General features: G+C 53.0%; 4 protein-coding genes across 10 annotated transcripts; 2 read left to right on the top strand and 2 right to left on the bottom strand.

Moving 5' to 3' along the window:
- The first annotated feature begins 30 nt into the window (after window positions 1-30).
- Window positions 31-3,916, top strand: LOC136149175 (C-type lectin domain family 10 member A-like). Its single transcript, XM_065909208.1, has 10 exons — window positions 31-181; window positions 1,021-1,210; window positions 1,822-1,935; window positions 2,238-2,333; window positions 2,415-2,486; window positions 2,593-2,664; window positions 2,824-2,910; window positions 3,002-3,156; window positions 3,395-3,501; window positions 3,647-3,916. Exons 2-10 carry the CDS (start codon window positions 1,144-1,146, stop codon window positions 3,801-3,803), a joined length of 927 nt encoding a protein of 308 aa, XP_065765280.1. The 5' UTR covers window positions 31-181; window positions 1,021-1,143; the 3' UTR covers window positions 3,804-3,916.
- Window positions 3,917-8,520: 4,604 nt separating this feature from the next.
- SLC16A11 (solute carrier family 16 member 11) lies at window positions 8,521-11,033 on the top strand. 3 transcript variants are annotated; one of them, XM_065909193.1, is made up of 5 exons: window positions 8,521-8,709; window positions 8,967-9,174; window positions 9,500-9,643; window positions 9,808-10,575; window positions 10,669-11,033. In XM_065909193.1, exons 2-5 carry the CDS (start codon window positions 8,973-8,975, stop codon window positions 10,896-10,898), a joined length of 1,344 nt encoding a protein of 447 aa, XP_065765265.1. In that variant the 5' UTR covers window positions 8,521-8,709; window positions 8,967-8,972; the 3' UTR covers window positions 10,899-11,033. The 3 variants fall into 3 exon arrangements, with proteins under 3 accessions (XP_065765265.1, XP_065765266.1, XP_065765267.1); XM_065909194.1 differs by having other exon boundaries at window positions 8,521-8,704; XM_065909195.1 differs by lacking the exon at window positions 8,967-9,174.
- A 529-nt stretch (window positions 11,034-11,562) lies between these two features.
- SLC16A13 (solute carrier family 16 member 13) lies at window positions 11,563-15,818 on the bottom strand. Of its 4 annotated transcripts, none has more exons than XM_065909189.1 (4): window positions 14,407-15,250; window positions 14,131-14,274; window positions 12,753-13,490; window positions 11,563-12,096 (listed from the first exon to the last, which is right to left on the bottom strand). In XM_065909189.1, exons 1-4 carry the CDS (start codon window positions 14,603-14,605, stop codon window positions 11,897-11,899), a joined length of 1,281 nt encoding a protein of 426 aa, XP_065765261.1. In that variant the 5' UTR covers window positions 14,606-15,250; the 3' UTR covers window positions 11,563-11,896. The 4 variants fall into 4 exon arrangements, with proteins under 4 accessions (XP_065765261.1, XP_065765264.1, XP_065765260.1 ...); XM_065909192.1 differs by having other exon boundaries at window positions 14,131-14,293; window positions 14,407-14,529; XM_065909188.1 differs by having other exon boundaries at window positions 14,131-15,264.
- A 709-nt stretch (window positions 15,819-16,527) lies between these two features.
- On the bottom strand, window positions 16,528-22,830 carry BCL6B (BCL6B transcription repressor). Of its 2 annotated transcripts, XM_065909186.1 has the most exons (9): window positions 22,709-22,830; window positions 21,987-22,177; window positions 21,528-21,749; window positions 21,065-21,418; window positions 20,680-20,804; window positions 19,750-19,914; window positions 19,539-19,669; window positions 19,284-19,421; window positions 16,531-18,564 (listed from the first exon to the last, which is right to left on the bottom strand). In XM_065909186.1, exons 2-9 carry the CDS (start codon window positions 22,163-22,165, stop codon window positions 18,448-18,450), a joined length of 1,431 nt encoding a protein of 476 aa, XP_065765258.1. In that variant the 5' UTR covers window positions 22,166-22,177; window positions 22,709-22,830; the 3' UTR covers window positions 16,531-18,447. The 2 variants fall into 2 exon arrangements, with proteins under 2 accessions (XP_065765259.1, XP_065765258.1); XM_065909187.1 differs by lacking the exon at window positions 19,750-19,914 and having other exon boundaries at window positions 16,528-18,564.
- Window positions 22,831-27,478: the final 4,648 nt, after the last annotated feature.

A 27,478-nucleotide genomic window follows, 5' to 3' on the forward strand; every position in this document is an offset into this window, starting at 1 on the left:
TGAGAGTCTCCCGGGTTATAGACTCTTGGTCATTCAGACACAATGACCAGCAGGTCTCCACTCAGTTAGGTGACTCTTCCATCGGCCACCCCCATCCCAACTGTCCGGGATTTAGTTTTTTCCAACTCTGGTCATTGCTGCACAAAGAACTCAAAAATCACAGCCTCTTGACTTCTCACAGGTAAGGGGGCTGGGGATGCATGTGAGACTAAAAGGGCAGGGAGGATGTCAGAGAAAGCAGAGAGAAGGGATCATGGGTCTTTGGTGGAACTGAATGGTAAGATATATAAGGGGGCAGGTTGGGGATTTAATGACTCAGTGGAGATTTTAGACTCTATTCCCTTCATTGGATTCGGATTAAATTAGGGCAGCTACAACCTTGGTCACAAACTGATACTCACAGTCAGCCCCTTCCCTAGCCTGGTTCTAGCCCTGTCTTCAGCCCCCACTCCAGCCACATCTCAAACCCCATACCAACCCGGCAGTTTCACCCCTAGAGTTCTTACATCATATTTTTAAAAAATTGGGGGCAGCCCAGCAGGGCACACAGGATCCTAGGAACTAGGGATCAAACTCCTGGCCTGTGAAGTGGAAGCATGGAGCCTTAACCATTGGACTGCCAGAGAATTCCCAAGTTAGCTTGACTCTTAACACCAGCCTGCCCTGCTCCCCATCCCTCGAAAGCTTGAACCTCGTCTCTGTCCTATTTTCAACTTCAGCACCAAGCCTAGGTCCATCTCCATTTATGGCTTCAACACGAGTACTGACCCCAGTACTGACCCCAGCGTGAGTACTGATCCTAGTAGGAGATGCAACCTCGGTTCCAGCCCCATCAGACCTAGTCCTCACAATGCATTTAGCTCCAACTTCACCTCCACCGTCACTCCAAACTCAACCCGACCCTAGCTCAAACCCCATCCCTGACTCCACTTCTGACCTCAGCTGCAAACCCAAGCCCATCCCCATTTCTAGCCTTCACCATGGGTTCCTTTTCAAACCTCACTCTTCTCTCACCTCCAGCCCTGCCTGCAGCTCCTCCCTGGTCCCTGTATTCCCCCTCTAATCCCGCTCCTGCCCCAGGCTGCCCACTGGCTCGGCCTCCACTTCTGCTCCAACAGTCTCAGAGACCGTGTTGGTCCAAACATGTCAGTGAAGTACGAAGACCTTCAGTACTCGGAGAGTGAGAAAAAAAGCCAGGGGTTTACAGAAGGTAAGGGAAAGGGGAAACAGCCTTTGCTAAAATCTCATCTTAATATGTTTAGAAGGCTCTCTGCTGTCAAGTGTGATGTCTGCACCTCTACCATAAGTCCTGGTGGGGTTCCCCCACTCTGAACGGGGTCAGGGCCCAGCCTCTGGGGGACCCAACTTGAAGAGAATTCAAGATCCATAGTGGGCCTGACTTCGTGTGCGCTGAGGAAAGGCAAGAGCATATACTGTCTTTCTAATGTGTTTTCACCCTTGAGTGTGAGCTTACCCTAAACCTTGTGAGCTTAGAGTGTGGGCTGCCCATAGCTCTCTCTGGGTCCTCCTGCTACCTCCCCAACTCTGATGAGAGGACCTTACACATCGCGATGGTCCTCTGTCTGTGTGTCTTTATGTACACATGTCCCCAGGCATGTGAGGGGCCCCTGTATCTGAGCACTTGGCCTGGTCCATGAAGAGTCAGAGACCAGGACACCCCTCGCCCCACAGTTCTCATCCAGCCTCCCGCCAGCATGAGCTGCGCCGGCCTCCTCCCTGAGAGGTCCCTGTGGCCCCATCCTCGGCCCCGTCTGTCCCACCACCTGGACCCCCTCCTCCTGACACCCTCTCCTCCTGCAGTGCTGTTTTCTTCCCAGACCTTCCTGAAGCGGCTCCTCTCCAGCCCTTGCCTCCTCCTGCTCTCCCTGGGCCTCAGCCTCCTGCTGGCCAGCGTATGTGTGATGGGATACCAAAGTGAGTGGCACATGGTGGGCAAGGAAGAGAGAAATAACGAGGTGTGGTGGGGATGCTGAATGCAAGAGTGGTTGGATGAGGATGACTGCTGGCTCTGTCACTTGTCAGCTGGGGAATGGTATCAGATTCTGTCCTCTCTCTGAGCCTTAACTGCCTCACTTGCAGTATCAGATAACAATAGGACCCGGTCCTTTGGGTGGGGTCACTGAAGGGACCCATGAGATGATGCATGTTAGGGGCCCAAAGCTGGCGCAGAGAGGGCCTGGTAACCCTTAGCATTGATTGTCCCATCTGCCTATCAGATTTCAAGTTTCAGAGTGACCTGCAGACCCTGAGAACAGGTTTCAGTAACTTCACTTCAAACACTGCGGCCGAGGTCCAGGCACTGAACTCCCAGGGTGAGCCTGGCATGAAAGGGGCTCTGGACTGAGATGGGGTGGGGTGGAGCAGGGGTGGAGGCTGATTCCTGAGTTCTCCAGGTGGCGACTTGCAAGAAATGATAACATCACTGAAAGCTGAGGTGGAAAGTCACAAGCAAAAACTGCAAGCTGGTAAGAGACCCTCAGGGAGAGGGTGTGGAGAGATGGGGGCTGGACTCTCAGACTGGAGGGAGGGGGGTGGGAGCAGTCACAAGGTGCTGAGTGCCCTCCCCTCCAGCCTGTAGCTTGAATGACAAGGTGCTTTCTCTGGAGAACAGGCTGGAGAAGCAACTGGAAGAACTCAAAGCAGGTCAGGCCCCTACTGCCTTCTATCTGGGCATGAGGCATGTGGGAGGGCAGGGGCGTTCCTAGGCTGGGTCCTGGGCATGGACCCCTGGTCTCCAGGGACTCATGGAGCAGAAGCCACACCCAGAGCAGTGTACCCACTGCCCATCTGTGTGCATCCCAGGTGATTCTGAAATGCTCCTTCGAGTCCAGCAGCTGGCCAAGGACCTGAACTCCCTGACCTGCAAGATGGATGCTCTCAAGAACAATTGTAAGAGTTGTGTGGGGCATGCCTGGAGCCAGTTCCTGCCCACGTCCCCCTGGGCAGCATCTCAGCCACTCCCCCAACCCTCGCCCCTTAGACTCTCAAAACACAGCCTGCTGTCCTGCCAACTGGCTGAAGCATGAAGGCCGCTGCTACTGGTTCTCTTCCTTGGTGAAGCCCTGGCCAGAAGCTGAGAAAGACTGCCAACTGAAGAATGCCCACCTGGTAGTCATCAACTCCAGAGAGGAGCAGGTGAGCCCCACGAGCTCAGGTCCCAAGACTGGTCTCATTGGCATCACCTGGGGAGTTTTAACAACCGCTGCCATCTGACCCAGATCCTCAGAGGTTCCATTGGTCCTGGCATTGGGATCAACACCCTGAATTTCCTCCATGGCCTTAATGAACCCATGAAGTTCAGAACTGCTAGTCCAAGGAGCTGGCCTGGGGGGAGAGGGTCAGGGGAGTCACCACTGCCCTTCTGTCATCCCAGGATTTTATCCAGGCCAACCTACGTCCTTACTTCACCTGGATGGGCCTCAGTGATCCAGATGGAGTCTGGAAATGGGTGGATGGGTCGGACTATGAGACCAACATCAAGTGAGTGCCTTGGCTTTCTGTGTCTTTTTCCTCCTTCAGCTCTGCTCCTCCAGGGTCTGACCCACAGCCCCTTCTCCCCAGCCTGGATTCTGTTCCATCTGTTCTTCCTAGCTGGCTGTTTTCCTCTCACCCCGCCCCCCCCCAGGAACTGGAAGCCAGGCCAGCCGGATGACTTTCATGGGCATGAGCTGGGTGGGGGTGAGGACTGTGCCCATTTCTACCCCGATGGTGAGTGGAATGACGATGCCTGCCAAAGACTCTACCACTGGATCTGCGAGGCTGGACTGAGCAAAGGCAACTAAGAGAGTGGCCCTCTGCCTGGGAAATGGCAGGGTGGGGAAGGGGGACCCTTCTCCTCGTAGGAGAGCAATAAACCCTGGGAGATTAGAGCACTGCCATCGATTTGAGTTTCTTTTTTTCCCCTTAACTTTTAAAAGACTATCTAGAGTTCCTAAGATATTTTTAAAAATTTCTGCTTTATTGACATATGAAATTGTAAGATATTTAAATATCAGGATTTGATACATATACTTTGTGAGAGGATTCTCGCATCCAGTTAATGAACATATCCATAACCTTACATGTTTATTATTTTTCCTAGGTGAGAACACAAGTTCTACTCTCTTAGCAAATTTCAATTATAAAGTAGTGTTATCTACTATGGTCACCATGTTTTATGTTAGATTCTCAGCTGCTGCTGCTGCTGCTAAGTCACTTCAGTCGTGTCCAACTCTGTGCGACCCCATAGATGGCAGCCCACCAGGCTCCCCTGTCCCTGGGATTCTCCAGGCAAGAACGTTGGAGTGGGTTGTTGGAGTGGGTTGTTGGAGTGGGTTGTCATTTCCTTCTCCAATGCGTGAAAGTGAAGTGAAAGTGAAGTCACTCAGTCGTGTCTGACCCTCAGCGACCCCATGGACCACAGCTTTCCAGGCTCCTCCGTCCATGGGATTTTCCAGGCAAGAGTACTGGAGTGGGGTGCCATTGCCTTCTCTGAGATTCTCAGCTATAAGACTTTTATCTTATAGCTGAAAACTTGTTCCCTTTTACCAAACTCTTCCTTTTCCCCTCAACCCCCAACCACTGGCAACAACTTTAGCACTTTCTATTTTTTTTCCTGACTTTTTAAAAAATGATTCTGCAGATAAGTGATATCATGCAGTACTGTCTTTCTCTATCTGGCTTATATTACTTGATATATATACCCTCTAGTTCAATTCATATTGTTGCAAATGGCAGGATTTCCTTCTTTGTCAAGGCTGAATAATATTCTGTCATTTTATATATATATGATAGAATATTATATATGTATATATGGTAGAATATTATATTATTCTTTATCCATTCGTCCACTGATAGACACTTGGGTTGTTTCCATATCTTGATTATGGTGAACGATGCTCCAATAAACATGGGAGTGCAGGTATCTCTTTGATTTCCTTTGGATATAAACCCAGAAATGGAATTACTGGATCATATGGTAGTTCTATTTTTTCATTTTTGGAGAAACTTCCATATGCTTTCCATACTGGCTGTACCAATTTACATTGCCATCAAGAGTGCATAGGTGTTTCTTTTTCTCTACATCCTCACCAACCTAAGTTTTTTTTAGCCTGAAAAATCAATGTTACTGAAGTGTAATCCTTACACAATAAAAGGCAGCACTAAAGAGTAGAGATGACTTTTGGTGTGGCCCAAAAGTATATTGTAAATTGGTGTTGATATACAATACAGTGTTATCAACTATGGTTACCATGTTTTTTTAATGTTAGAGTCTCAGACCTTATTCATCTTATAGCTGAACATTTATTCCCTTTTACCAACCTCCTCCTATTCCCTTCCAAACCCCAGCCCCTGGCAACCACTTTTCCACTTTCTGTCTTGTTTTAATAATTCTGCAGATAAGTGATACCATATTGTATTGTCTTTCTCTATCTGGTTTACATTATTTATTATAAATGCTCTTGAGTTCCATTCATGTTGTTGCAAATGGCAGGGTTTCCTTCTTTCACAAGGTTGAATAACATGCTGTCATTTTATACATACATATATGTATATATTGGATATGGGCTGCCTACATGGCACTAAGTGGTAAAGAACCCATTTGCCAATGCACAAGACGTAAGAGATGCAGGTTCCATCCCTGGGTTGGGAAGATCCCCTGAAGAAGGGCATGGCAATCTACTCCAGTATTCTTGCCTGGAGATTCCCACGGACAGAGGAGCCTGGTGGGCTACAGTCCATAGGGTCGCACAGAGTCGGACATGACTGAAGCTACTCAGCATGCACAATATATATGGGCTATATGATAGAATATTATATATAGGCATATATGATGTATAGATCATATATACTATTTTCCAGCAGTCATGTACAAATGTGAGACTTGGACCATAAAGAAGGCTGAGCACCAAAGAACTGATACTTTCACACTGTGGTGTTGGAGAAGACTCTCGAGAGTCCCTTGGACAGCAAAGAGATCAAACCAGTCAATCCTAAAGGAAATCAATCCTGAATATTTATTGGAAGGACTGATGCTGAAGCTGAAGCTCTAATACTTTGGCCACCTGATGTGAAGAGTTGAGTCATTGGAAAAGACCCTGAAACTGGGAAAGGTTGAGGGCAGGAGGAGAAGGGGGTGACAGAGGATGAGATGGTTGGATAGCATCACCGACTCAATGGAAAAAATTTTGAGCAAACTCTGAGAGATAGTGAAGGACATGGAAGCCTGACATGCTTCATTTAGTCCATAGGGTCACAGAGTTGGACATGACTAGCCACTGGACAACAAACTAATGGAGTATAATATTATTCTTTATCCATTCACTCATTGATAGACACTTAGGTTCTTTCCTTATCTTGACTATTGTGAATGATGCTCCAATGAACACATAAGTGCAGATATCTCTTTGACAGCCTGTACAGAATCTGCCTGCAATGAAGGAGACCTGGGTTCGATCCCTGGATTAGGAAGATCCCCTGGAAGAGGGCATGGTAACCCACTCTAGTATTCTTGCCTGGAGAATCCCCATGGACAGAAGAACCTGCTGGGCTACAGTTCATGTGGTTGCAGAGTCTGACATGACGGAGAGACTAAACACAGCCCAGCACTGCAGTTCTATTTTTAATTTTTTGAGGCACTTCTATATACTGGCTCTATCAGTTTACATGTCCATCAACAGAGCTGGGTGTTTCTTTTTCTCCACATCCTCACCAATCTAAGATTTTTTTTAACCTTAAAAATCAGTTTTATTGAGATGTAATCCTTACTCAATAGTCTTACAAAATTCTTACAAAATGTGTTTGTGTGCTCAGTCATTCATTGCATCTGACTCTTTTCAATGCCATGGACTGTAGCCTGCCAGGTTCCTCTGTCCATGGGATTCTCCAGGCATGAATAGTGGTGTGGATTCATAAGTATCTTGTAAAGGTGCTCAGTATCACTTTGTACAACTCCCAGGCCCTAAAGACCCAGTTTCCTCTTTCATCCCCCTGCATTTCTACTTCACCATGGGGAGGGAGTGCTTTGTTTCACTTGGCCTCATTCAGATTGGAGCAGGGGCCTCTCGGGCCATTGCTGGAAGTGGGGTCCCTGCCCTCCCTGTTGTCTGAGGATAGGCTGGTTCTGCCTTCCAGGTGCCTTTCACAATAGCACCCCAGACTAGGGAAGCTGGTGAGACCACTTTCCTAGGGTGGTAGGTACATGGCAAGGCTCCTGTACCCCCTCCAGGACAGTTCAAGCACAGAGCATGACATATTCAAAAATTAAGGAGTGATAAAAAGCTAGAAATGCCCACAGAGCAGGTGAGCTGCTAATATCTGATGGAAGAGTGTAGAAAAGAGGGGAGGGGGGCTGGGATGGAAAGATAGTCTGGGTATACCTCTGACTGGGAAAGGCTTTTATCCAAAGTAGAGAATTTTGTTTTGTTTTCTTTTGTTTCCTCTTATAGGCAGTAGAGAGCCCTCGAAGACCATATTGTGTTGTTAAGTTTACAGTTTCACTAATTAAGTTGTTTATTTGCAGAGTTTCTCAACAATTAGGAAACACTGCCACCATGTGGCTGTTGGGTAGTGTGGCCGTCGGCCAAACTGTAATGCAAACTGCCAGGTTTTCTCTGATGTTGTTTAATAATTACACCAGAGAACATATCCCTTGCTTCAAAGTAAATCAATGATAACCTTAATCTTAATGTAAAAAGGAAAGTTTTTCCAAGAAATCAATACCTGGGTTCAATTTTCGGATTTCTTACTTTGTTTTTAAAATTCCCATCTAAATCTTCAGGGATTCTGATCTCAAGAATCCTTTCTAGTCCCAGAAACCCATAGTTCAGAATCAGTCTACCATTTCCAGGTCAGTTTGGCATCAAATTGTCTCCAGGACGTTTCCCTCCGTGGTGGCAGATTCTATTTCAGTAGTAGGTCTGTTCTTGGATGGTTTCACAGTTGGACAGACCCAAACTCAAATACTTCTTTCTTTTTTTTTTAAAGTTTGGTGATTCGGGCAAATCACCTAACTTCTCTAAGTCTCAGTGGCTTCATCTGTAAAATGGGGAGAACACCTTTTCACAGGGTGATTGTGAAGATGCAACATGACGTGTATATGTCCCTGGCCCATCACAAGGAAGTCCTCTTCCTGCCGCTCTGTCCTGGAGGGCGTATTGTCGTTGAGCACGCAACATGCACTGCATGGAGGTCTGTGATTTAACACCCGAGGTTTACCAGGTTCTCCAGCAACGTTCCCTGAGAACGTTGGAGCTACTCATCCCCTCAGGCTTTGTGAGGACCACCCCCATGGGTCCCACTCCTATGGGACCACGCAACCACCCCGTGCGTTGCCTACCAACGTTGGGGAGGCTGGCGATTGCAATCCATGCACCTCCCGGGTGCGCAGCCAGCGGCAGGTGCGTGGGCATGGGCGGGGAGGTGTTCATTCCTCGCCCCTCCCTTCCTCGGGATTGGGGGTGTAAATGGATAATTCAATCCCCGTGGGACTCGGCTCGGTGGATTGGCTGTCTCAGCTCGCTCCCGCCCTCGGCACCCTCCGCGTCCCAGGTGGCTCAGGCGCCCTGTTTACCTTGAGAGCCTGTCCAAGTGGGGCTCCATCTCTGCACTTGCTCCTCTCTAAGGCCCCGCCCTCCGGGGAAGCGGGGAGAAAACCGGGCCGAGCCATTCTTCGCCCTTCCCCTCCCCCGGATCGCCCGGTGAGGTCGGGTAAGGGGAACCTGGTGCGTGTGGGAGGGGGAGTCTCAGAACTGGGGGATCTGGTTGTTATCCCGCTCTAGTACGGCGCGAACCTGGAGTTCTAGCCCAAGGCCCGTACATCACCCCCCACCCCCACCCCCCCCCACACACACACACAACCCCCGCCTCCGTTCTGCCGTGCTCAGGGCTGGATCTCAGGTACGCTCAGGTCCCTAAAGGAGACACAGATGTGGCGACTTCTCTGACAGATGTTCCGCCTTCCGCAGGAGGCGATGACCCCCAAGCCAACCGGACCCCCGGACGGGGGCTGGGGCTGGGTGGTGGTGGCTGCAGGGTTCGCGGTGAATGGGCTCTCCTACGGGGTGTTACGCTCCCTGGGCCTCGCCTTCCCTGACTTCGCGGAGTATTTTGACCGAAACGCTCAGGAGACGGCATGGGTCAGCGCCCTGGCCCTGGCAGTGCAGCAGGCAGCCAGTAAGGAGGGGCCCCGAGGTGGAAGGCAGGAACTGGGGTCGGTGGAGGTGCCGTGAGAGCAGTGGTAGGGGACACACCTGACTGGTTACCAAACAACCTAAGAAAAATCGACCTTTAGAGTTCGACCTTCAGAGCTAGGTCGAATTTAGAGTTCTAAGTTCTAAAATAAAATTGAGTAGGTCTTGAGATGAAGCGGGGCGGGGTGGTGGTGGTGTTGCTATAAGGCGGGGGAGAAGTTTAGGCCAGGAAAACAGCCAATGAGAAGTGTTGGAGCGAGTTTGGGGGTCCAGGGGGCGTGTCTTCCCTTGACTCCGCCCCCTTCCAGGCCCAGTGGGCAGTGCCCTGAGCACCCGCTGGGGGGCGCGCCCCGTCGTGATGGTTGGGGGCGTCCTCACCTCGCTCGGCTTCGTCTTCTCGGCTTTCGCACACAGTCTGCTGCACCTCTACCTTGGCCTGGGCGTCCTTGCTGGTGAGGGAGAGGTATACCCGGGTTCTTAAGGGGGTGATGGTGGAGCTAGGAGCCTGTCGGGTACGGAAGCCAAGAGGGCGGGGGCCTCCTGCGACAAACAGAGCTGGGATGGCAGGGCCTGGCATCCCTGGTTTCTCTCTTTACCCGGTTCTATCCATTCACAGGCTCCGGCTGGGCCCTGGTGTTCGCCCCTGCCCTGGGGACCGTCTCCCGTTACTTCTCCCGCCGTCGAGTCTTGGCCGTGGGGCTGGCACTCACGGGCAACGGGGCCTCCTCGCTGCTCTTGGCGCCCGCTTTACAGCTCCTCCTTGATAATTTCGGCTGGCGGGGCGCCCTGCTCCTCCTCGGAGCCGTCACCCTCCACCTCACCCCCTGTGGCGCCCTGCTACGACCCCTTGCTCTTCCTGGCGACCCCCTGGCCCCACCCCGAAGCCCTCTAGCTGCCCTCGGCCTCGGTCTCTTCAGACGCCGGGCCTTCCTAGTTTTGACACTCGGCACGGCCTTAGTGGGGGTCGGTTACTTCATCCCCTACGTGCACCTGGCTCCTCACGCTTTAGATCGGGGCCTGGGCGGGTATGGGGCGGCGCTGGTGGTGGCGGCGGCTGCGATGGGGGATATCGGCGCTCGGCTCCTCTGCGGTTGGTTGGCGGACCAGGGTTGGGTGCCCCTCCCTCGGTTGCTGACGATATGCGGGGCTCTGACAGGCCTGGGGCTGCTGGCGGTGGGATTGGTGCCGGTGGTGGGGAACGAGGACAGCTGGGGGGGCCCCCTGCTGGCCGCGGCTGGGGCCTACGGCCTGAGCGCCGGAAGTTACGCCCCGTTGATCTTCTGTGTGCTCCCGGAGCTGGTGGGCATCGGAAATGTGGTACAGGCCACCGGGCTGATGATGATGCTGCTGAGCCTCGGGGGGCTTCTAGGCCCTCCCCTGTCAGGTAAGGGCCAGAGCCAGCAGATCCGCTCGCCACCCCCACCCCCACCCGCATCTGGGGACCCAGGCCTCTAAGTTCCTTTCCATCTCCTCTCAGGCTTCCTAAGGGATGAGACTGGAGACTTCACCGCCTCCTTCCTCACGTGCGGCTCTTTCGTCCTCTCTGGCAGCTTCATCTATTTGGGGCTGCCCAAGGCGCTGCCCTCCTGCCGTCTGGCTTCACGTCCAGGCACTCCACCCCCTGAGATGGGGGAGCTGCTCCCGGTACCTCAGGTTGCCCTGCTCTCCCCGGGAGACCCTCACTCCACTCTGGACACCACTTGTTGAGCCCCTCCCCCAATAAAGACTTTTTATCCGCTTTTCCTGCAAGCTCCAATTGTTCGGCAACCTATACTGCAAACATTCTGCTTAAGATATCCAGAAAAGCTGGTTGATGGGAACAGGATCCCCCTGAGCCATGGCAGGTGGGAAGGGTGTTTGTCCTGTCAGTCCATTTCTCTTTGCCCAAGTGCTTGCCATTATAACAGGAAACCTTTGAGGAACTGTCTGTCTGCTTCAGGTTTGTTGGGGGAAGGGGGGTGCTCATGAGTGCTAGCTGCCCCATCCTCATTTCCCAGGTAAATCTTTCTGCATTTCAGTCCCCCTTTACTGGCCCGAGGAAAATACAAGCATCTTAGACTTCATCACTCTTAGCTATATCTCTCCCTTCCAAACTAGCACCCTTCTCCCACATCTCACACCATTTTCTTAATTTCTAATTTACAGGGGAGAGTAGGAAAGAGGGAGGTCAGTGGGCAAGTGGGAGGGACTGTGGTCCAGAGAGCAGAGTCCAGGGTTAAATGCTCTGGGTCACCAGAGGTCCTGGATACCTCCCCTCCATTCCCCAGTGTGACCCCATTCAGCCCACTCAGGCTTATGGGCCCAAGCACTTTCTGAGGTTCTGAATTTTGTCCAGTTTTCTTATTCAGTTTTATCCCAAAGACAGACCTTTTCCAAGGAGGGCAACACTAGAGATCGCATGTAAACAAAACTATGATAAGTATCTCGGCCTTTGATTTTCCACAGTTGATTCATAGCTCAGTGGAGCAGGCTGAACTGGATCCTTCTGAAAAGGTTGTGGGAGCAAACAAGATACAAGAATCCTTGAGAAAATACACAAAGGGTTGGCACACACATTGCAGGAGCCCCAGGCCTGCTCTAAGGGGCAGGGCGGGGGGCAGATCAGGATGCTTAAGGCATTGTGGTTCTGTGGGTGCCAAGATGGGGCAGAAGACCTGGAGCCACCAACCGCTTGTTTTGTGGGTCTGTCTGCCCCTTCTTGGAGTTCAATCCTCTCCAAGCCCCTCCTCAGGCAGGGGGACTTTGGTATCCAGTGCCTCTGTTACATGGTCCTGGGGCTTGGAGGTAGGAGCTGAGAAGCAGAAGAAGTGGGGCAAAGTGATGAGAATTCCACTTCCTGCCAGAAGGAAGGTCCCAGCTACCACAAAAGAAGCTGTGTAGTTGCCTGTCACATCCCGGAGGTAGCCTAGGTTCAAGAGAGAAAAAGAATACACATGGGTGATCTGTTTCCTGGGACTGATGGCTCTGACACATTTTGGGGCGGAGGGATGAAAATGATCCTTAACCCATCATCTTGGAAGAGCTCAGACTGGGTGAGTTTGAGAACTCTGGTTTCCCAAGGGGCTTAAAAATGTCACTTCAACCACCTTCCTGCCTTCAGAAAGGACCGCCAAACTAGCCTGTTTAGGGCATCCCCAGATTTGGGGATACAGATCGAGTCAGCCACACCTGTACCTTTCTTTCCCTTCCGTGCCTTCAGTTAATAGAGGAAAACATTAAGGGTCTGAAGGTTCTGGCTTCTGAAGCACGGGGAACTTTGACCAGATGGCTCAGACCCCTGGCCTGGGGCCCAGTGGGCCAAGCATGCTATGTCTGGCAGAGTCCTCTGAAAACCCCAGCTGTAGGTACACTGCCAACGGTGCCTCAGAGGTCCTCTTAATCTTTCCACAGCCCCAGTTTCTTTCCCCTGGACCTGTTTCAAGGCTGCTATCACTGACCATATGGGCTGTGTATCTACCATGGCAGAGGGCAGTATTAACATACACTATGTCAATTCCCCTCCCCCCCCCCCATGGTAAAACACAGTATCCCTGGCCTACCTGGAAATCCTATTCCCCTTACCTGACAGAGGAGCCCCCAGCAGCCCCCCGATGCTTTCTACCATCTGTACCAGTCCCAGGCCACAGTATATCTTTCCAGTCCCCACCAGTTCAGGCAGCACGGAGAAGGCCACTGGGGTCAGGGCCCCTGATGTGAAGCCATAGGCCACAGTCAGGGCCACCAAGCCAGTGGGCGCCTCAGCCACAGGGTACAGGGCCAGTATCACCCCAGTCAGGGTGGTCCAGAGCATCAGGAGTCTTGCCACAGGCCCTGGGACAGCATCGCCTAGCCACCCAGAAGCCACACGCCCCACAAGGTCAGAAATAGCCGCCACCGAGAGGAGGAAAGCAGCGGGCAGTGGGTCCCAACCCAGGTCCCGAAGATGGGCCACCAGGTGCACGTAAGGAATGAAGTAGCCAGTGTTGATCAGGGTGAGGGCAACGGTGTAACGGAGGAAGGGGCTGTGACGCAGGAGGGAGGTGATTTGGGCCCCAGGGCCACCCACGACAGGGTCCTCAGCCAGGGAGAGTGGGCGGAGAAGAGCACCACAGGCCACCAAGTGAAGGGAGAGGGCAGACACCAGAAGTAGGGCCCCCCGCCAGGCATAGTGGTTGAGCAGCCATTGGAAGAGTGGGGCAAAAGCAAAGGAGGAGAGGCCCACGCCCGTCAGGGCCAGCCCAGTGGCCAGGGATCGCCGGCGAGAGAAGTAACGAGATAGGCAGGCCAGGGTTGGAGTGAAGGTCAAGGCCCAGCCAGATCCTGTCAAAAAGGAAAAAATGGGGGTTGAGTTGAGGACCCCTTAAGAAACTCAGAACACTCCCTAAAGAACTCAACACTGCCCAGCGACAAAATGGAGCACGGGCCTAAATCACACCCCTGGCTCGATACTTTCTAGCTGTGTGACCTTGTGTACCTTAACCTCCTGACCTCAATCTCATCTGCAAAATGGAGGTAATACAACTTAGCAGACTCTGGAAGCTTAGCGACAATGTTTGTAAAGTCACTACCACAGAACTTTGGAGTTAGACCTGGGCTCTACCATTGCTGGCTGTGTGAACTTCATCTGGCAAATTGCATAAGCTTTAAAGACTTTCCGCACCTGTAAATAGGATGATGATGTTTATTTCACAGCCAAAGTATCTTACACAACTTTACAGTAATTATTCCTTTTACATTCCAGTTCCACTAGTCCTTGCCTTGCATCTTTGAATTTCCTGATTTCCCCTAACCTGTTTATCACTTTAGTTACCTCTGTTAAGAATTCCCTTCGGGGAACAGGTGCTAGCCAAAACTTTCTCTGAGTTTCCCTTAAGTCTTTCGGAAGGAGCAGGAAGAAAATAAAAGTCCTGAGGCCAAAAAGACTCAGGTTTTGACTCACCGGCCCTGCTCAGGGTCTCACCTGAGAGCAACCCAATACTCAGGTACAGGTGGGTCAAGGAGGTAGCAAAGGAGGCGAGTAGCATCCCCAGCGCAGCCAGGATGCCCCCTGTCATCACCACAGGCCTGGGACCGAACTTTGTGCTCAGCGCACTGCCCACTGGGCCTGGAGAAGAGAAAGAGTTCTGCGAGATCTCAGGCGTCCTTCTCCAGCACCGCTCCCCCTCCCCATGTCTTTTACTGTCCCCGCAAACCCCACTCCTTTCCGAGGGTCGAGGGACCCAGGCGCAGCACTCACTCCCGAACTGCTGCACCGCGATTCCTATGGAGGCGATCCAGGAGACTCGCGCGGCCGGTTCTTCAAACGCCGCCACAAATTCCACAAAGAAGACGCCGAAGGAACGGAGCACCCCGAACACCAGCGCTGACTGGAAGAATGCTGAGAGCACCACCATCCATCCCCAGCCCCCGTCGGGGGGCTCGGCCCTATATGCCATCTGGGTGGTAGGTACCAGGGCTGCCTCTTTAAGCCCCTTCGGGAGCGGAGCGGATCGTTCCACCTCTGCCCACCCACCCAGCCGGACAGCTTGGGGCCGCGCCGGAGAGGCGAGGGTGGCAGAGAGGAAAGTACCAACGAGGGCTTGAAAGCTGCAGAGAGGCTGCGTGAGACGCCTGCGCTTCTCCCCTAGTGGGGGAAAGTATAATGGGGAGACCAGGCCCGCGCTAGCCCCCACGTTCAGCGCCGGGGGGCGTGGCTCCGCCGGCTTCAAGTCTGGAGTCGAGGCCTGGGCGGGACAGACGGGGGAGGTGGCTGAACTGGGCCCCACCCCTGAGGTGCACCCGTCTCCAGGTGGGTTATCTCTCTTCTCATTGAAAGTGTTAGCACCTGGCCAGCCGGGTCTGCATCGAAGCTCACCAATAAGGACGCGGGACTCCTTCGCAGGGGGCGGAGCCAGAGAGACGGGGCGGAGTTTAGAACCTGTCCTGTACTTGGCAACGAATGGGGCGCATGCGTGAAGAGGGGCTTTCGGAGGCCAAATAGTTGGGCCCCACGTGACCCAGGAGCTTGCCCTGCTGCAGCTTCGGTCTCTAGTCCACCTAGCGGGCTAATTTGACCGGACTTCTGCACAGAGATGCGCACGTTAGGAGTCCGTGGGGGTTGGTGGTGGATAAACTGGTTCAGGAGAGGAAAACATATTTAATGAGGGATCCAGGAGTTGAAACGCGGGGCGGGGGTGGGGGGCGTAGAGCTATTATGAGATAAGGTTAAATCTAGATGCCTGGATCCTGGAGAGGGTTCAGAGGCCAAGGAAAGAGGAGAATGGGCTGTTAGATTCCTGGCATATATTTCTGTAATGGGAACTTGTTCCTGTCCCTTCTGTTCCCACTAACAGGAAACCTACAGGTCACAGAGACCAAAAATAACTGGGCAGAGGAAGTGCATCTGTGAACTCACTCAGAGCGCCACCAGCACCCGTCTTCAGTGGGACTGGAAACTTTCCCTCTGCCCTCTGGTAACAACCACTTCCTAACCACATTTTTTGATCCCATGATGGGATAGACTAAAGAGACAAGCCATAACCACTGGTGCAATCAGCCCTTCCTTCCCAACCAGTACCCAGTTCTTCCAACCTCATGTAGCACTAATGATTTGGCTTCAAGCTCCTTAAAACACTGACCTTGAAATCTGAGCTCAAGGGGTCAGACAAGTGGGGCTGGGGTGGGGAGGGTGGCTGTGTAATTTTAAAAAGCATATTGAGCCTTATACTTTTTTATATGTGGGAAATAAAAAATAGTCATACTTAAAAAGTTTTCTTTCTTTCTCCCTCTCTTTTTTTTTTTTGTAAGTGGAGTCAGAACTTTGGCAGGAAGGGACTGTATCAAAGATGTAGAAGTTGGTGTGGCTATATAACATAATAGTTAAGAGCACAGTCTATAGAATCAAATTGTAGTTCCAGTCCTGGTTTCATCACTTATTAACTTGGCCAAGATACTGAACCTCTCAGTTGGTTTCCCTACTTGTAAACCGAGGCTAATAACACCTGTTGTCCTTAGGGGACCCAAGTCCTATCCATTTTCCGTGGTGGCAGGGGGTGTCCCAAGCATTAAGTTCCCCTGCACAGATGCATCCCCCAGCATTTTGGTATTATTTGTGGCTTCCTGGTTTCTCCCTGCTGCCTCCACACCTCAGGCAGGAAGTGACTTCAGAGCAGCAGGATGCAGGTGGCTCCGGAGAGACTTCATGAAGTCACTGGTTCCTACACAATGAGCCGGAAGGCAAGGGCAGGGAAGAGGAGAACAAGGGCCACTTAAAATGGATGGGACAGTGGGATGGGCACAGAATCCAAGATGGTATCCATGAGGAAGAACCCTCTTTCCCCAATCCCCAGATCGCCACAGGCAAGAACCTAGGACACAACAGGCAGCACAGAGAGGCTTCTTTATTCCATGATTCTGATCTTGCACGATCTAACATCTTCACCCCTTGGCACTCTCCACCTGCCCATCCAATCTCCTTAAAATATATATATATATGTAGTTTCTTCTCAACTCTTTCCTCTGCTTTCCCTCCCTCCTTCAATTCTGCACTGAGGTTAAGAGGGAAAGAGGGAAAAAGTAGCTTTCTAGCCAGTCCCCAAGTGACAGCCACTAGGACTGACCTGTCTTGAGGAAGCTCCATCCCACAAATTCAAAGTGCTTCTTACCCTCTACCCCATATCCCTAAACCAACAGGCCCCAAAGCAACAGGGGCAGGACTGTAATACTTCAGAGTATCATCTAACATTCCAGACGCTCCACACAGTTAAGAGGCAACCCATTTCTAACTTTCTACCTACTTGGCCTACACCAGAGACTGTGTCCCTCAAACAGCCTCTTAATCCTACGGGATACTTGGTTAACTAGATGGTCCATCAGTCAGTCTTTTAAATCTTTAATCCCAACTACAGCAAATCCATAATGGAACTCAGCCCCTTTTCTCTCCCTGTGGAAGGTTCTAGTGCTTTCACTGGTTCCAGACAGGAATGTAGTGACGGGAAGACCAGGTCACAGACTCAGCTTTTCTAAGGTAAGAAAGTTACCAAGCACCTGTGACTTCTAGAGGCAAAGAAATTTCTGAAATCTGGACACTTGCCAGAAGATGTCCAAATACCTACTAAAGGAAGAAGAGGTTCATCTCATGTAGAACCCCCAAGGAACATTCTAACCTAGATGGCTCTGCAGTAAAGGAAGGGTCATAGTCTTTACTCAAGATAATTCTCCCCTAGGTCATAGTATTCTTAGAGACTGGGCAGACTCAGAAAAGATTGCATCATTTCTGATATGGAATTGCAGATCTCTCCTGCATGGAGGGATCAACTTCGTACTAAGAACAGGCCCTAGTGGGAGGATTGTGGGCTCAACTCAAGCTCCTGGGTGAGTTCTATCAGATAACCAAAACTATCATGGAGCCAAACCTAGGTGACCAGACTAATAGGACAGTCAGGGGCCTACGAGAAAGCCTCTCAAGTCATCCCCCAACTTCCAGGACTGACAAAGGCCCCACACCAACTGCCTCCAGGAGGTATATATTACCTCCACTTCATCATAGGTTCCTTGAAGAACAGAAAAAGTCTATATCCAGTGCTAGCCTGCTAGAAAACCTACAATATTCAGAATATTAGAGAGGGTTCCTGACCCAGTTCCACAAACCCACATGTTCCCAGAGCTGCCCTAGAACAAATAAAGGTTCCAGACCTAGAATTGAAGGGGCAGGGCACAGGGAACTCTTTTCTCCATTTTAAACAAACCAACAAGCAAGTGGGAAAAGAACAATTCTAAAGATAAAAGTTAAGACAATAATAATATAAAACACTCAAGCCAAAGGAGGCAGCCAAGTGCTAATCTCTGCCAGCAGAGCTGTAACCTCACATTCCGAGTTTTAGGTCACTTTTGATCACACTTGTAGAAGAAGGACATGGGAAATGCAACAGTATGAAGGCCCTGGTGCCACCCAGAAGCCTCAATAAATTATATTTACAGATAAATGAGACGGGGGCTGCAGGTGGAGGCCTGATTCCTTAAGGAAATCAGGCTTCCAGCCTCTCCACTCCTCCAGCTCCTAGCTTGTTCTCTGCTCAGAAACAATATCGATTGCGGGGAAGAGGTTTTGACCAGCAAAACAGGCAGATCAAGCCAGGATCTCCCACCCCTGCTCCCCGCAGTGAGAAATTAAAGGTGGTGGCCGTCGCTGATATCCAGGGGCCTCGCACACCCCCACGCCCAAGCCTGGCAGCGAACCCAGGCGTGAGCCGCAGCTTTCCGTCTTCCGGGAAGGGAGTGGGGCCGGGGCGGCACTCAGCTAAGGTCCCCCTAGAATGTGGTAGTGCACTTTGGTGTTGGTAGCAGCTCCGTGTTTCTGGCGCAGATGTAGCCGAAGTTGACTCTTGTGCCGGAAATGCAGACCGCAGGGGTCGCACTGTAGGATGACAGCGGGTCAGGTCTCTTTGCCACCCACGACCACCTTTTAGATGCTGAGCGAGGGAGAACCGCCTAGCACTCCACCTGAGAGAAGCTCTTGGGGATATAGCTCAGAGGTGGCTTTAACCTCTGGTGGCTCAGAGGTTAAAGTGTCTGCTTGCAATGCGGGAGACTCGGGTTTGATCCCTGGGTTGGGAAGATCCCCTGGAGAAGGAAATGGCAACCCACTCCAGTATTCTTGACTGGGAAATCTCACGGTTGGAAGAGCCTGGTGGCCTACAGTCCACGGGGTCGAAAACAGTCGGACACGACTGAGCGATTTCACTTTTCACTTGAGTCCCCACATCCTCCCAAATCCTCGGGGGAAGGCCTAGGAGGCCCCCCTTCAGCAAAGCGTTTTTCCACCTGTCACCTCCCCTTCAGGAGGACCGAGCCCCGTCCAGGACTGCCACCCCTACCTCCGGCCCCACCCCTTTCTCACAAGGACGCCGCCCACCTAGCTTCCATCTAAAGGCCTCCAGGCCCGCTCCTTTAAGAGCCCCGCCCGTCGGTAAACAGGAGGCAATTCCAAGACTTTGGGCTAGACCCACTCCAGTGTTCTTGCCTGGAGAATCCCAGGGATGGCGGAGCCTGGTGGGCTGCCGTCTATGGGGTCGCACAGAGTTGGACACGACTGAAGCGACTTAGCAACAGGGCTAGGCCAGGTCGGGTACTCACGTGGTAAGGCTTCTCTCCGGTATGGATGCGAACGTGACTCTTGAGGGTCTGTAGGTGGCGAAAGCGAGTCCCGCAGGTGGGGCAAGGATAGGGCTTCTCCCCGGTGTGGATCAGCACGTGCGCGCGCAGATGCGCTACCTGGGAAAGGAGGGAATCTCAGGCCGCGCCCCTGGGAGGGACGGAACCCTCCCCTTTCGGCCCACCTCGCCTTCTCGCAAATTTGCCTGCGATCAGGCTCTGAAACTGACTCCGTACCTGTACAAAGCGCGAGCCGCACGTCTCGCACTTATAGGGCTTCTCTCCCGAGTGGATGCGGCTATGCGTTTTCAGGTTAGCCGGCCGGTTAAAGCGGGCTCCGCAGATGGAGCAGTGGTAGGGCTTTTCCCCTGGAGGCCGAGAGGAAGGGAGGTCAAGAAGAATAGCAGGGGGCACCAAGGCCAGGGTCTTCTCCCTGCTCCTCCCCTACCTGTGTGCACCGTGCGGTGACTGGCCAGGTTGCCCTTATAGCGGAAGGCAGACCGGCAGAGCTGACACTTGTAGGGCTTGTCCTCATCCCCAGAAGCCACGGGGTCCAGCCCCGATGAGCACCCAGCCACAGCCTCACAGTTCTGGCAGCTGAAAAATTCACCTCCTGGGGAGGGGTTGAGTCATGACAACAATAGCTGTGAATTCTCAGACCACAGGGTAGCAGGTTTTGTTTTGTTTCCACCCCGCCCCCCCCCCCCCCCCAATTTACTGTTAAGGCTGCTGAGGCTCATTTGACCTGCTCTGGGTCACATGGTTATTTGAGAGGACAAGCCAGGATCTGTCTCTATGTCTGTATAATTTGAGAGTATTCTGCTAATCAATCCAATAGTGGTGGTAGGAGGTGGAGGCCCCTACTTATGGGTGGAAGTTTCTGTTTCTTTCTCTCTCACTTGCTTTTTTAATTTTAAAATATTTATTTCTTTGGCTGCATCAGTCTTAGTGGAGGCATGTGGGATCTAGTTCTTTGACCAGGGATTGAACCCAGGCCCTCTGCATTGGGAGCATGAAGTTCTAGCCACTGGACCACCAGGGAAGTCCCCCCTTCTCTTCTCTCTTGCACCACCCTGGATGACAGCTTGCCAGAGAGGCTTCGCCAGCCCTAGGCTGACCACTCAGCCCTGGATGGGAACACGCCAGAAGTTCCCAAACACTGCTGCTCGTTGGAAGCTTTAAAAAAATACTGATGCCTGGCTCCCACTTGCAGACATTCTGATCTATGGGGTGTGACCTGGGCAATGGGGTTTTAAAAAGCTCTCTAGGTGATTCTAATTTGAAAATGGACTAGGCCTTCCCTGAGGTCTTTTGGCCCCAACTGGCCTTGAGTAGCCACAGGAGAAAAGCCAAGGGGAGTAGAAGGAGAGGCTCTTACCTGGTGGTGGGTGAGCCTTCCCAGAAGGTGACCCAGTGGTCTCTGGAGCCTGGGGTGTGAGCTGATGGGGGGTATTGACTGGAGCCCCACATTTGAACTGTACAGTGGCAGCAGTTGGAGAAAGCCTAGGCAGATGTCAAGGCCCAGAAAAATGGTTAGGAGGCATCATATGGTGGGGGTATTGACCAATGTGCCCTATCCAGTTGTATTGCCAAGGGCTCACCTCACCAAGTAAGCCTGGCCTCTGGCCAGCTCCCTAAGGTGAAGCCCACTCCTTCACTTCCTGTTATTGATCATCCAGGCCCAATGGTTGTGCCTCTTAAGCTGAGGCTACTGCTACAAATTCGGGGTTGGGGTGGGGTGGGGTGGTTTCCCGTTTCTGTACCTGCTCTGGGGACTGGAAATGGGTCCTTCTTCATTGCTGCTGCTGCTGCTGCTGGAAGCCTCGTCTCCACTGGGGAGCCGGGCCTGGGAGCAAAGTTGGCCAGAACTCCTCTCCGCTGCCAGGCTCCCTGCTTGGGAGGCCTGAGAGTTCAGTACGATGAACTTGTATTTTTTCCAGTTGCAGGCCTTGGGGTCTGGGCTGTGTGGACTGGGAGGCCCTTGACTGCAGCTGCGAGACTCAGTAGGTGGGTCAGGGTGCCCTTCCGAACGCCTGGGACTGCCTGGCGGAGGGGCCGTTGGCGGCGTGGGGGGTTCTGCCTCCAGGGGCCGCAGAGATATGCCCAGAGGTTCACAGCTGAGAAAAAGTGCGATGGACATTAGTGCTATTCCCTAATCTTGGCCTCAGCCCTTGATACCTGGGATGCCATTTCACCCACGAGGAACACCAAGTGGGGCTCCATCACCTGGCCTGGATGAAGCGGTGGCATGCCTGGACCACATGCTCCATCTGCAAGTAGGTGGCAGCCGCGAGGACTGCTGGGGCGGTGGCCGGAGAGAGGCGTAGGCGCGAAGTGTACATGAAGTCCAGAAGCGGAGCGAAGCCTCCGGCTTCGGGGCCCCCGGGCAGGGAGAGCATGTCTACCCCTACCCCTGCACGGCCTCGGAAAATTGAATAGAAGAAGCCACTGGAGAGAGGGAAGATATGTCGGGTTAGGGGCTGGAGAACCAAGGTGGGACTCGACCCTGTCGAAAGCCCCGCCCCTATAGAAAGCCCCGCCTCCTTGACTCTTACCCCGCCCTCAATTCCCTGTCGCTCCGCCTCCTGTTTGTGGAAGGCTTGGCTTCCGGGTCCTCCCAAAGATCTTATAGCTCCGCCCCTTTCCCATTTGGTCCCACCCCACTCCATGAGCCACCCCTCGAACCTGCAGGCAATAAGAACTGCCTTGTGAGCTCGAAGGGGTTGCCCGCCAACCAGCAGCGTGACGTCAGTGAGGATCCCGCGCAGGCGCAGCTCATTTAGGTTGCCGAGCACGTCGGAGGAGTGGCGAGTAAACTCGCGGACGTAGCCCAGCGCTCCCTCCGGGGTAGCGGTGGAACCCATAGCGACGGAGGCCTGCGGGTGCCAAGGACAGGGCTTAGGGATCCTTGTCGTCCCTACCGCAGTTTGCCTCTTCCTCCTGAGGTGCAGGGGAAAGCCGCCGGCCCCGGCTCACGCAGTTTTACTTAATTCATCTCGTTCTGTCAGCCCTCAACCTCAGTATCGCCCGATTTCCTCTTCTAACACAGCGCTTGGAGCGAGTTGAAGTTTCCCACACCGCTGCGTCGATTGCAAGCGTTGGGAATCCAGTCCACAGCGCCTTTACTTAGACTCCCAATGTCCTTCCAGTATCCCCATTTCCCCTTTGCCTCACCGCGCGCCTGGTCTCAGGTGTACGATCCTGCCTGGAGACCCCAGACGACCTGTGGTCCTCATCCCTCCATATATCCCAATCGAAGCTCCCTTCCCCGAATCACGAAATTCCACTTCTCTAGTCCTGGATCCCTAGTTTAGCCCAATTTCTGGGTCTCGGTCTTCCTACCATCAACAAGCCCCAACCCTCTTAAGGGACCCAGGAGTCTGCCTCCCTCAGTCTCTGGTTCTTACCCCCGTCCTGCAGGGGCTTCAGCTTCTCTTCTCAAGGGGGGCGGGGTCTCTCTCCCCTCTTGGCCTCGGCTCCTTTATCTGGCCGGGATGTCGGGGGCGGGGGTGGAGGTGGGGTGAACGCCTGGGTCTGTATCCTTCCTTCCTCCCTCGCTCTCCAGATGGCGAACCCGGGGCGGGGTCTCCGGCTCCAGGGCGGGACCTCGGAAACGCTTGGGTGGTCGTAACGTAAGGGGTCTTGGGTCACTGAAAGTGGAACCGAGGGTGGGACATTGGTATTGGGGAGGAGGTTGGGGATATTGAGATGGGAAACATGGGTGACTAAGTCGTTGGGTGACCTGGGTCGTCGGGGGACTCGGGACAGCGAAAATTGATGTGCTGGTTTTAGAAAGGAGCCTGTTACAGGGGAGTGAATACAGCAACCCGCCGCCCCGGCAATGTACGGTATTAAGGGAGATTGAGGGGAGCCCAAAGAACACCCGGTTTGGGGAGGAGACAGTGGGCTTCCGTGGGGTCTCAGACAGGGAGGGTGTGGTCATTCAACAGGCCTCTCTAGCGGGGCCTGCAAAAGAGGGGCTCTGACCGGGCGCGTTAGGGAGGGGGCGGATATGATTTCTAGTTCGTTTCCTTCCATTGTCCTGCGACCGGACGGCTCCGCCAGCTGCTTCCCCTCGAGGAGGTGGGGAAAGCCCCGGGTGGCGGCCGAGAGACGCTCAAGAGACCTAGGGTCCGAACTTTTCGCTCCCGACGCTCTTTTGAATCCTTTTAGGGATTCAGAGAGGCAGATTCCCGCCCAAAGCCCGTTCGCCCTCCCCCAGGCCCAGCTCTTTAGGGCTTCGAGCACCCGCCCGTCGGCGACGCTTAGAGGCTGGCGGGACGCCGCGGTCCAGCGCGGCAAGCAGGCGAAGCTCGGCAATGTTCGGCTCCTTCCACGAGGGGGCGGAAGAGCACTAACCTCGCAGCGCCCTTCGTCTCCACTCGGCTGGGGGTCCATTCAGCCGGGGGCGCAGAATCGATTAGGTCTGGGCGGTCATTCTCCCCCTCTTTGCTCGCATTTACTTTGTCCAGGGGACTAGGGTTGGGCGGAGGGAGGGAGAGTTAGGCGACAAGAGGGGACTTCCCTCTGAACCTGGGATTCCTGCCTGGGGTGAGAAATCCGCGGACTTTGGGAACCAGGGAAATGAGTGGGACAAAGAGAGGGGGGGGTTTGAGCCCTGGGAGCCTAGGATTTCTTTCTTATTAACCTAGATTCTATTATCTGTATTTAGAGGTGAATTTTTTTGTGAACATTAATATAAAAGTTAGATGCACTGAACAGACAGAAGAGGAAAGGGAGGGCCTCAGGGTAACAGAAGGGAGAGAGGGCAGAAGGGGTTGATAACACCAATTTAAGTCCCTGAGCTGGGACGCAGGCACGGGTCACACCCTCGTATTTTGTTTGGGGAGACGAGGTTCATTTGGAGAATGGGGGCCAGAGCTGAGTCTAGCTGCCAAGCAGGACTTGCATTTGGGCTCAGGAACGTCTACCGTTGCCCAGAGTAGCCATGACTGGCCGTAATCCGTGAGGCTGCATATAGATACCTGGGGCCCTCCTCTTCAGAACTGAGGATGTCTTTTTTTGGGTGCAGGAAAGAACTGCTGATACATTGGGAATGGGGAACTAGGGATTGGAGATGATATGGTGGATTCTGCAAATGAGGGTTACTTTGGTCTCTGCCCAGTTGGAGGTGGGAGTTAGACCTGTGGCTCCTTTGGTATCAGGGCGGAGTTACTTTTATGTTATCTGGTCTATCTGTCAATTGTGGGGTGTTGAGTTACTCTAATCATTCTGGGCCCTGAGGGCTGCATTCAGGGTTGAGGGCCAGTAGTAAGTCAGAGGTACGGAGCTGATTTTGAAGCTACACTGGGCTTCCCGGTGGCTCAGTCGGTAAAGAATCTGCCTGCAATGCAGGAGACCTGGGTTCAATCCCTGGGTCGGAAAGATCCCATGGAGAAGGAAATAGCAACCCACTCCAGTATCCTTGGCTGGAAAATCCCATAGACAGAGGAGCCTGGTGGGCTTCAGTCCATGGGATTGCAAAGAGTTGGGTACGACTGAGTGACTAACACTTTCATGGAGCTGATTTGAAGCTACCTTAGTTCTGGGGATTCTGACACCAACAGTCAGCGACGTGTTCTTCGGAGATGGATGAAAATTTGGTTTAGGGGATTCATAGTCATTGGTGTTTGTGGCCTATCTGATTTCAAGTAGAGTAATCATGGTGGTTTTACGGTATAGTCTGATGGGGGTACTGGATAAGTTTTGAGATTCAGATTATATTTGGGGGGACATGAAATTCAATTTGGGGTTTTTATTAGCTTGAGGTGGAACATAATAGGAACCTGGGAGCAAATTTGAAGGCCTTCTGTGATTGTGGGTCCTTGCCAGGGAGCAAGGCTTTATATATGAATGTTGTGTAAGCTTACTTTGAGGAGGGTGATATTTCTGTGTATGGATGAGAGCCAGGAGGCTTTTCCCAGGAGAAAAAACAAGGTGAGGGCCAAGAGTAGGAGACTAAAGTTTTGGGGTGTCCTTATTTTGGGGTGTTTTGCCACTCTTTGGTGCATTTGTTGAAGCTGAGTGGTAGATCATGATGTGAGATTGATTTTAGGGTTCACTTAATTTGGACTATGATAATGGTTTGGGATATCCTTTGCTTTTAGCTCCCTCTCACCCTAGACTCTAGAAGTCTCTTTAGTGAACCTCCAAATATGCCCAAGATTTGAAGGAAGAAATTTGGAAAGGGAGTGTATCTCTTCTTATTTTTATGTGGCCTGGATAGATCTGAGAGAGAAAAGGTAGTTTCAGATTCTGAACCCCAATTTATTAAGGGTGCACACCTTGACTTAGGGGAAGGTGGGGGGAAGTAGGGTATCTTGTGGTCAGGTGGACACTCCTGACTAGGGCAGTGCTGTTGAAATTGTGGCAAGGAGAGGTGGTGATGAGGTACAAGGAGGTGAATCTTGTACCCTGGTTTTCTAGGATAAGAGCCCCAAACAGAAAGCAGACAGAGGACTGGGAGTGTGGGTGAGATGGGGGGGGGGTCCCCACGGCAGCAGGGGCTGGGGGGTAAGCCAGGCCAGCTCTGCACACCCTGGTCCCCGCTCTCTTCGGCTCTCCTCCCGTCTCTCCCTCCCACCGCCCACCCCCCCAACCCAAGGAAAAAAAACTGCCTGTGCAACAGCAATGGCAGATTCCAATCCTCCAGGCTTTCCTAAACCACCACGGAGACCAGCCAGGGGGGAGGGGAAGGGAGGATCGGGCTTTCCTGCTTCCCTAAGACTGGGGCTATGAGCTTGACCTCCTGGCCCCTAGCCCTTCGAGGAGTGCCCCCCTCCCCCGGCCTGGAAGCCAGGTGTCCTGGACCCTAGCCCCCGAGCGGGGGGGCCTGGAGAGACGGGAGGAGGAAGGAGGGAGTGACTTCCAAAATTGGCATCGGGACAGAGCAGGGCTGGCGGGAGGCAGGTGAAAGACGGAATTTTCCTGAAAAAACGGAGGGATCTGAGGACCCCAAATTTGGGGAGCTAGTCCAGGACCGTCCTGCCAACATCCTAGATTTTTTTGGGATTTTTTGGGGCCCCCGGGACCCCTCTAGATGGGGTGAGGAATGTAGTGTTGGGGGAATCTGACTGGGGCACTGCAGCTGCCTCTCCCGCCGAGTTGGAGACGGATGGGCTGGGACGGGTTTGGGGGGGGGTGTCCCCAATTCTGACTGGAAGTGGAGGAACCCCATCCTGTGCTCTCTTGTGGGTGTCCCCCCTCCCTAGGGCACTCCCCACTCCCTGAGCCAGCCGAGAGGAAGGAGGCCAGCGATGCGACTGGGGCGGCTCCTTTCTCCTGCACCCCAAATGTGAGGGATGCACCCCAAATTTTGTTCCCTTCAAAATAGGGGACCAGGATCTCAGGGGAGAGTAGCTGAGGTAAGTGGGGAGGAAAGTGTCCCCTGTTTTCAGGAGAGACGTGGCGGTTGGGGGGGAGGTTTGGAGGTGCGTGCTGGGGTGGGGTTGGGCTTTGTCAGTCTTGAAATTGGGGGGATGATTGAAGAGGCTTTCTCTTACACCCCGAAACTGCAGTCCCCCAGATAGAAACCAAAGACTGAGACCAGAGGGCCCCCCAACATCCCCAGCCGTTAGTATAGTGTTTGATTTCTGTTTCATCCATCCCCACAAAGGCTCTGCCGAGGATGGGAGCTGGGGGCAGCTGTTCAGTTTTGGGGTTATGGAGGGGCGTGTGAGGAGCAGGAAGCCTTGGCAGGATTTGATGTGGGACAGATAGGGGTCTCGTCTGAGGGGGTCTGGGATCCCCCGGGGCCTAAAAAGACTGCTTACACCACCATCTTAGATCTTTTTGATTGCTAAGAGTTTTGGGGGGTGTGTCGGAAGCGGGGGTGGTAAAGGGAGGGTAACTTTTGGGTTTGAGAGGATATTATTTTGATTTGCGGAGGGGATTTTGGCCCTTGGATTTTGCTTTCTGGGGGGTGTTTTTTAAAAATCAAGTCCTGGACAGGAGAAAAAGGCTGAGGGAAGGCCTAGGGTGGGGGTGGGGAGAGGCATGTTTGTCAGCTTAAACGTGGCTTTCTGGGGTGGGCCCGCCTTCCTGGGCCTGGTGAATAGGCTGGTAGGGGTTGTTGCGGGGGGTGGGACTTGGGTCCTGGGGGGCCATGAGGAGTGGGGACAGTCCTGGGGGTTGAATACCTGGCCCCCAGGTCCAGAAGGCCCTCTTCCTGGGCCCTG

This window comes from Muntiacus reevesi, chromosome 18 (genome assembly GCF_963930625.1).
Source record: "Muntiacus reevesi chromosome 18, mMunRee1.1, whole genome shotgun sequence".
Taxonomy (NCBI): domain Eukaryota; kingdom Metazoa; phylum Chordata; class Mammalia; order Artiodactyla; family Cervidae; genus Muntiacus; species Muntiacus reevesi.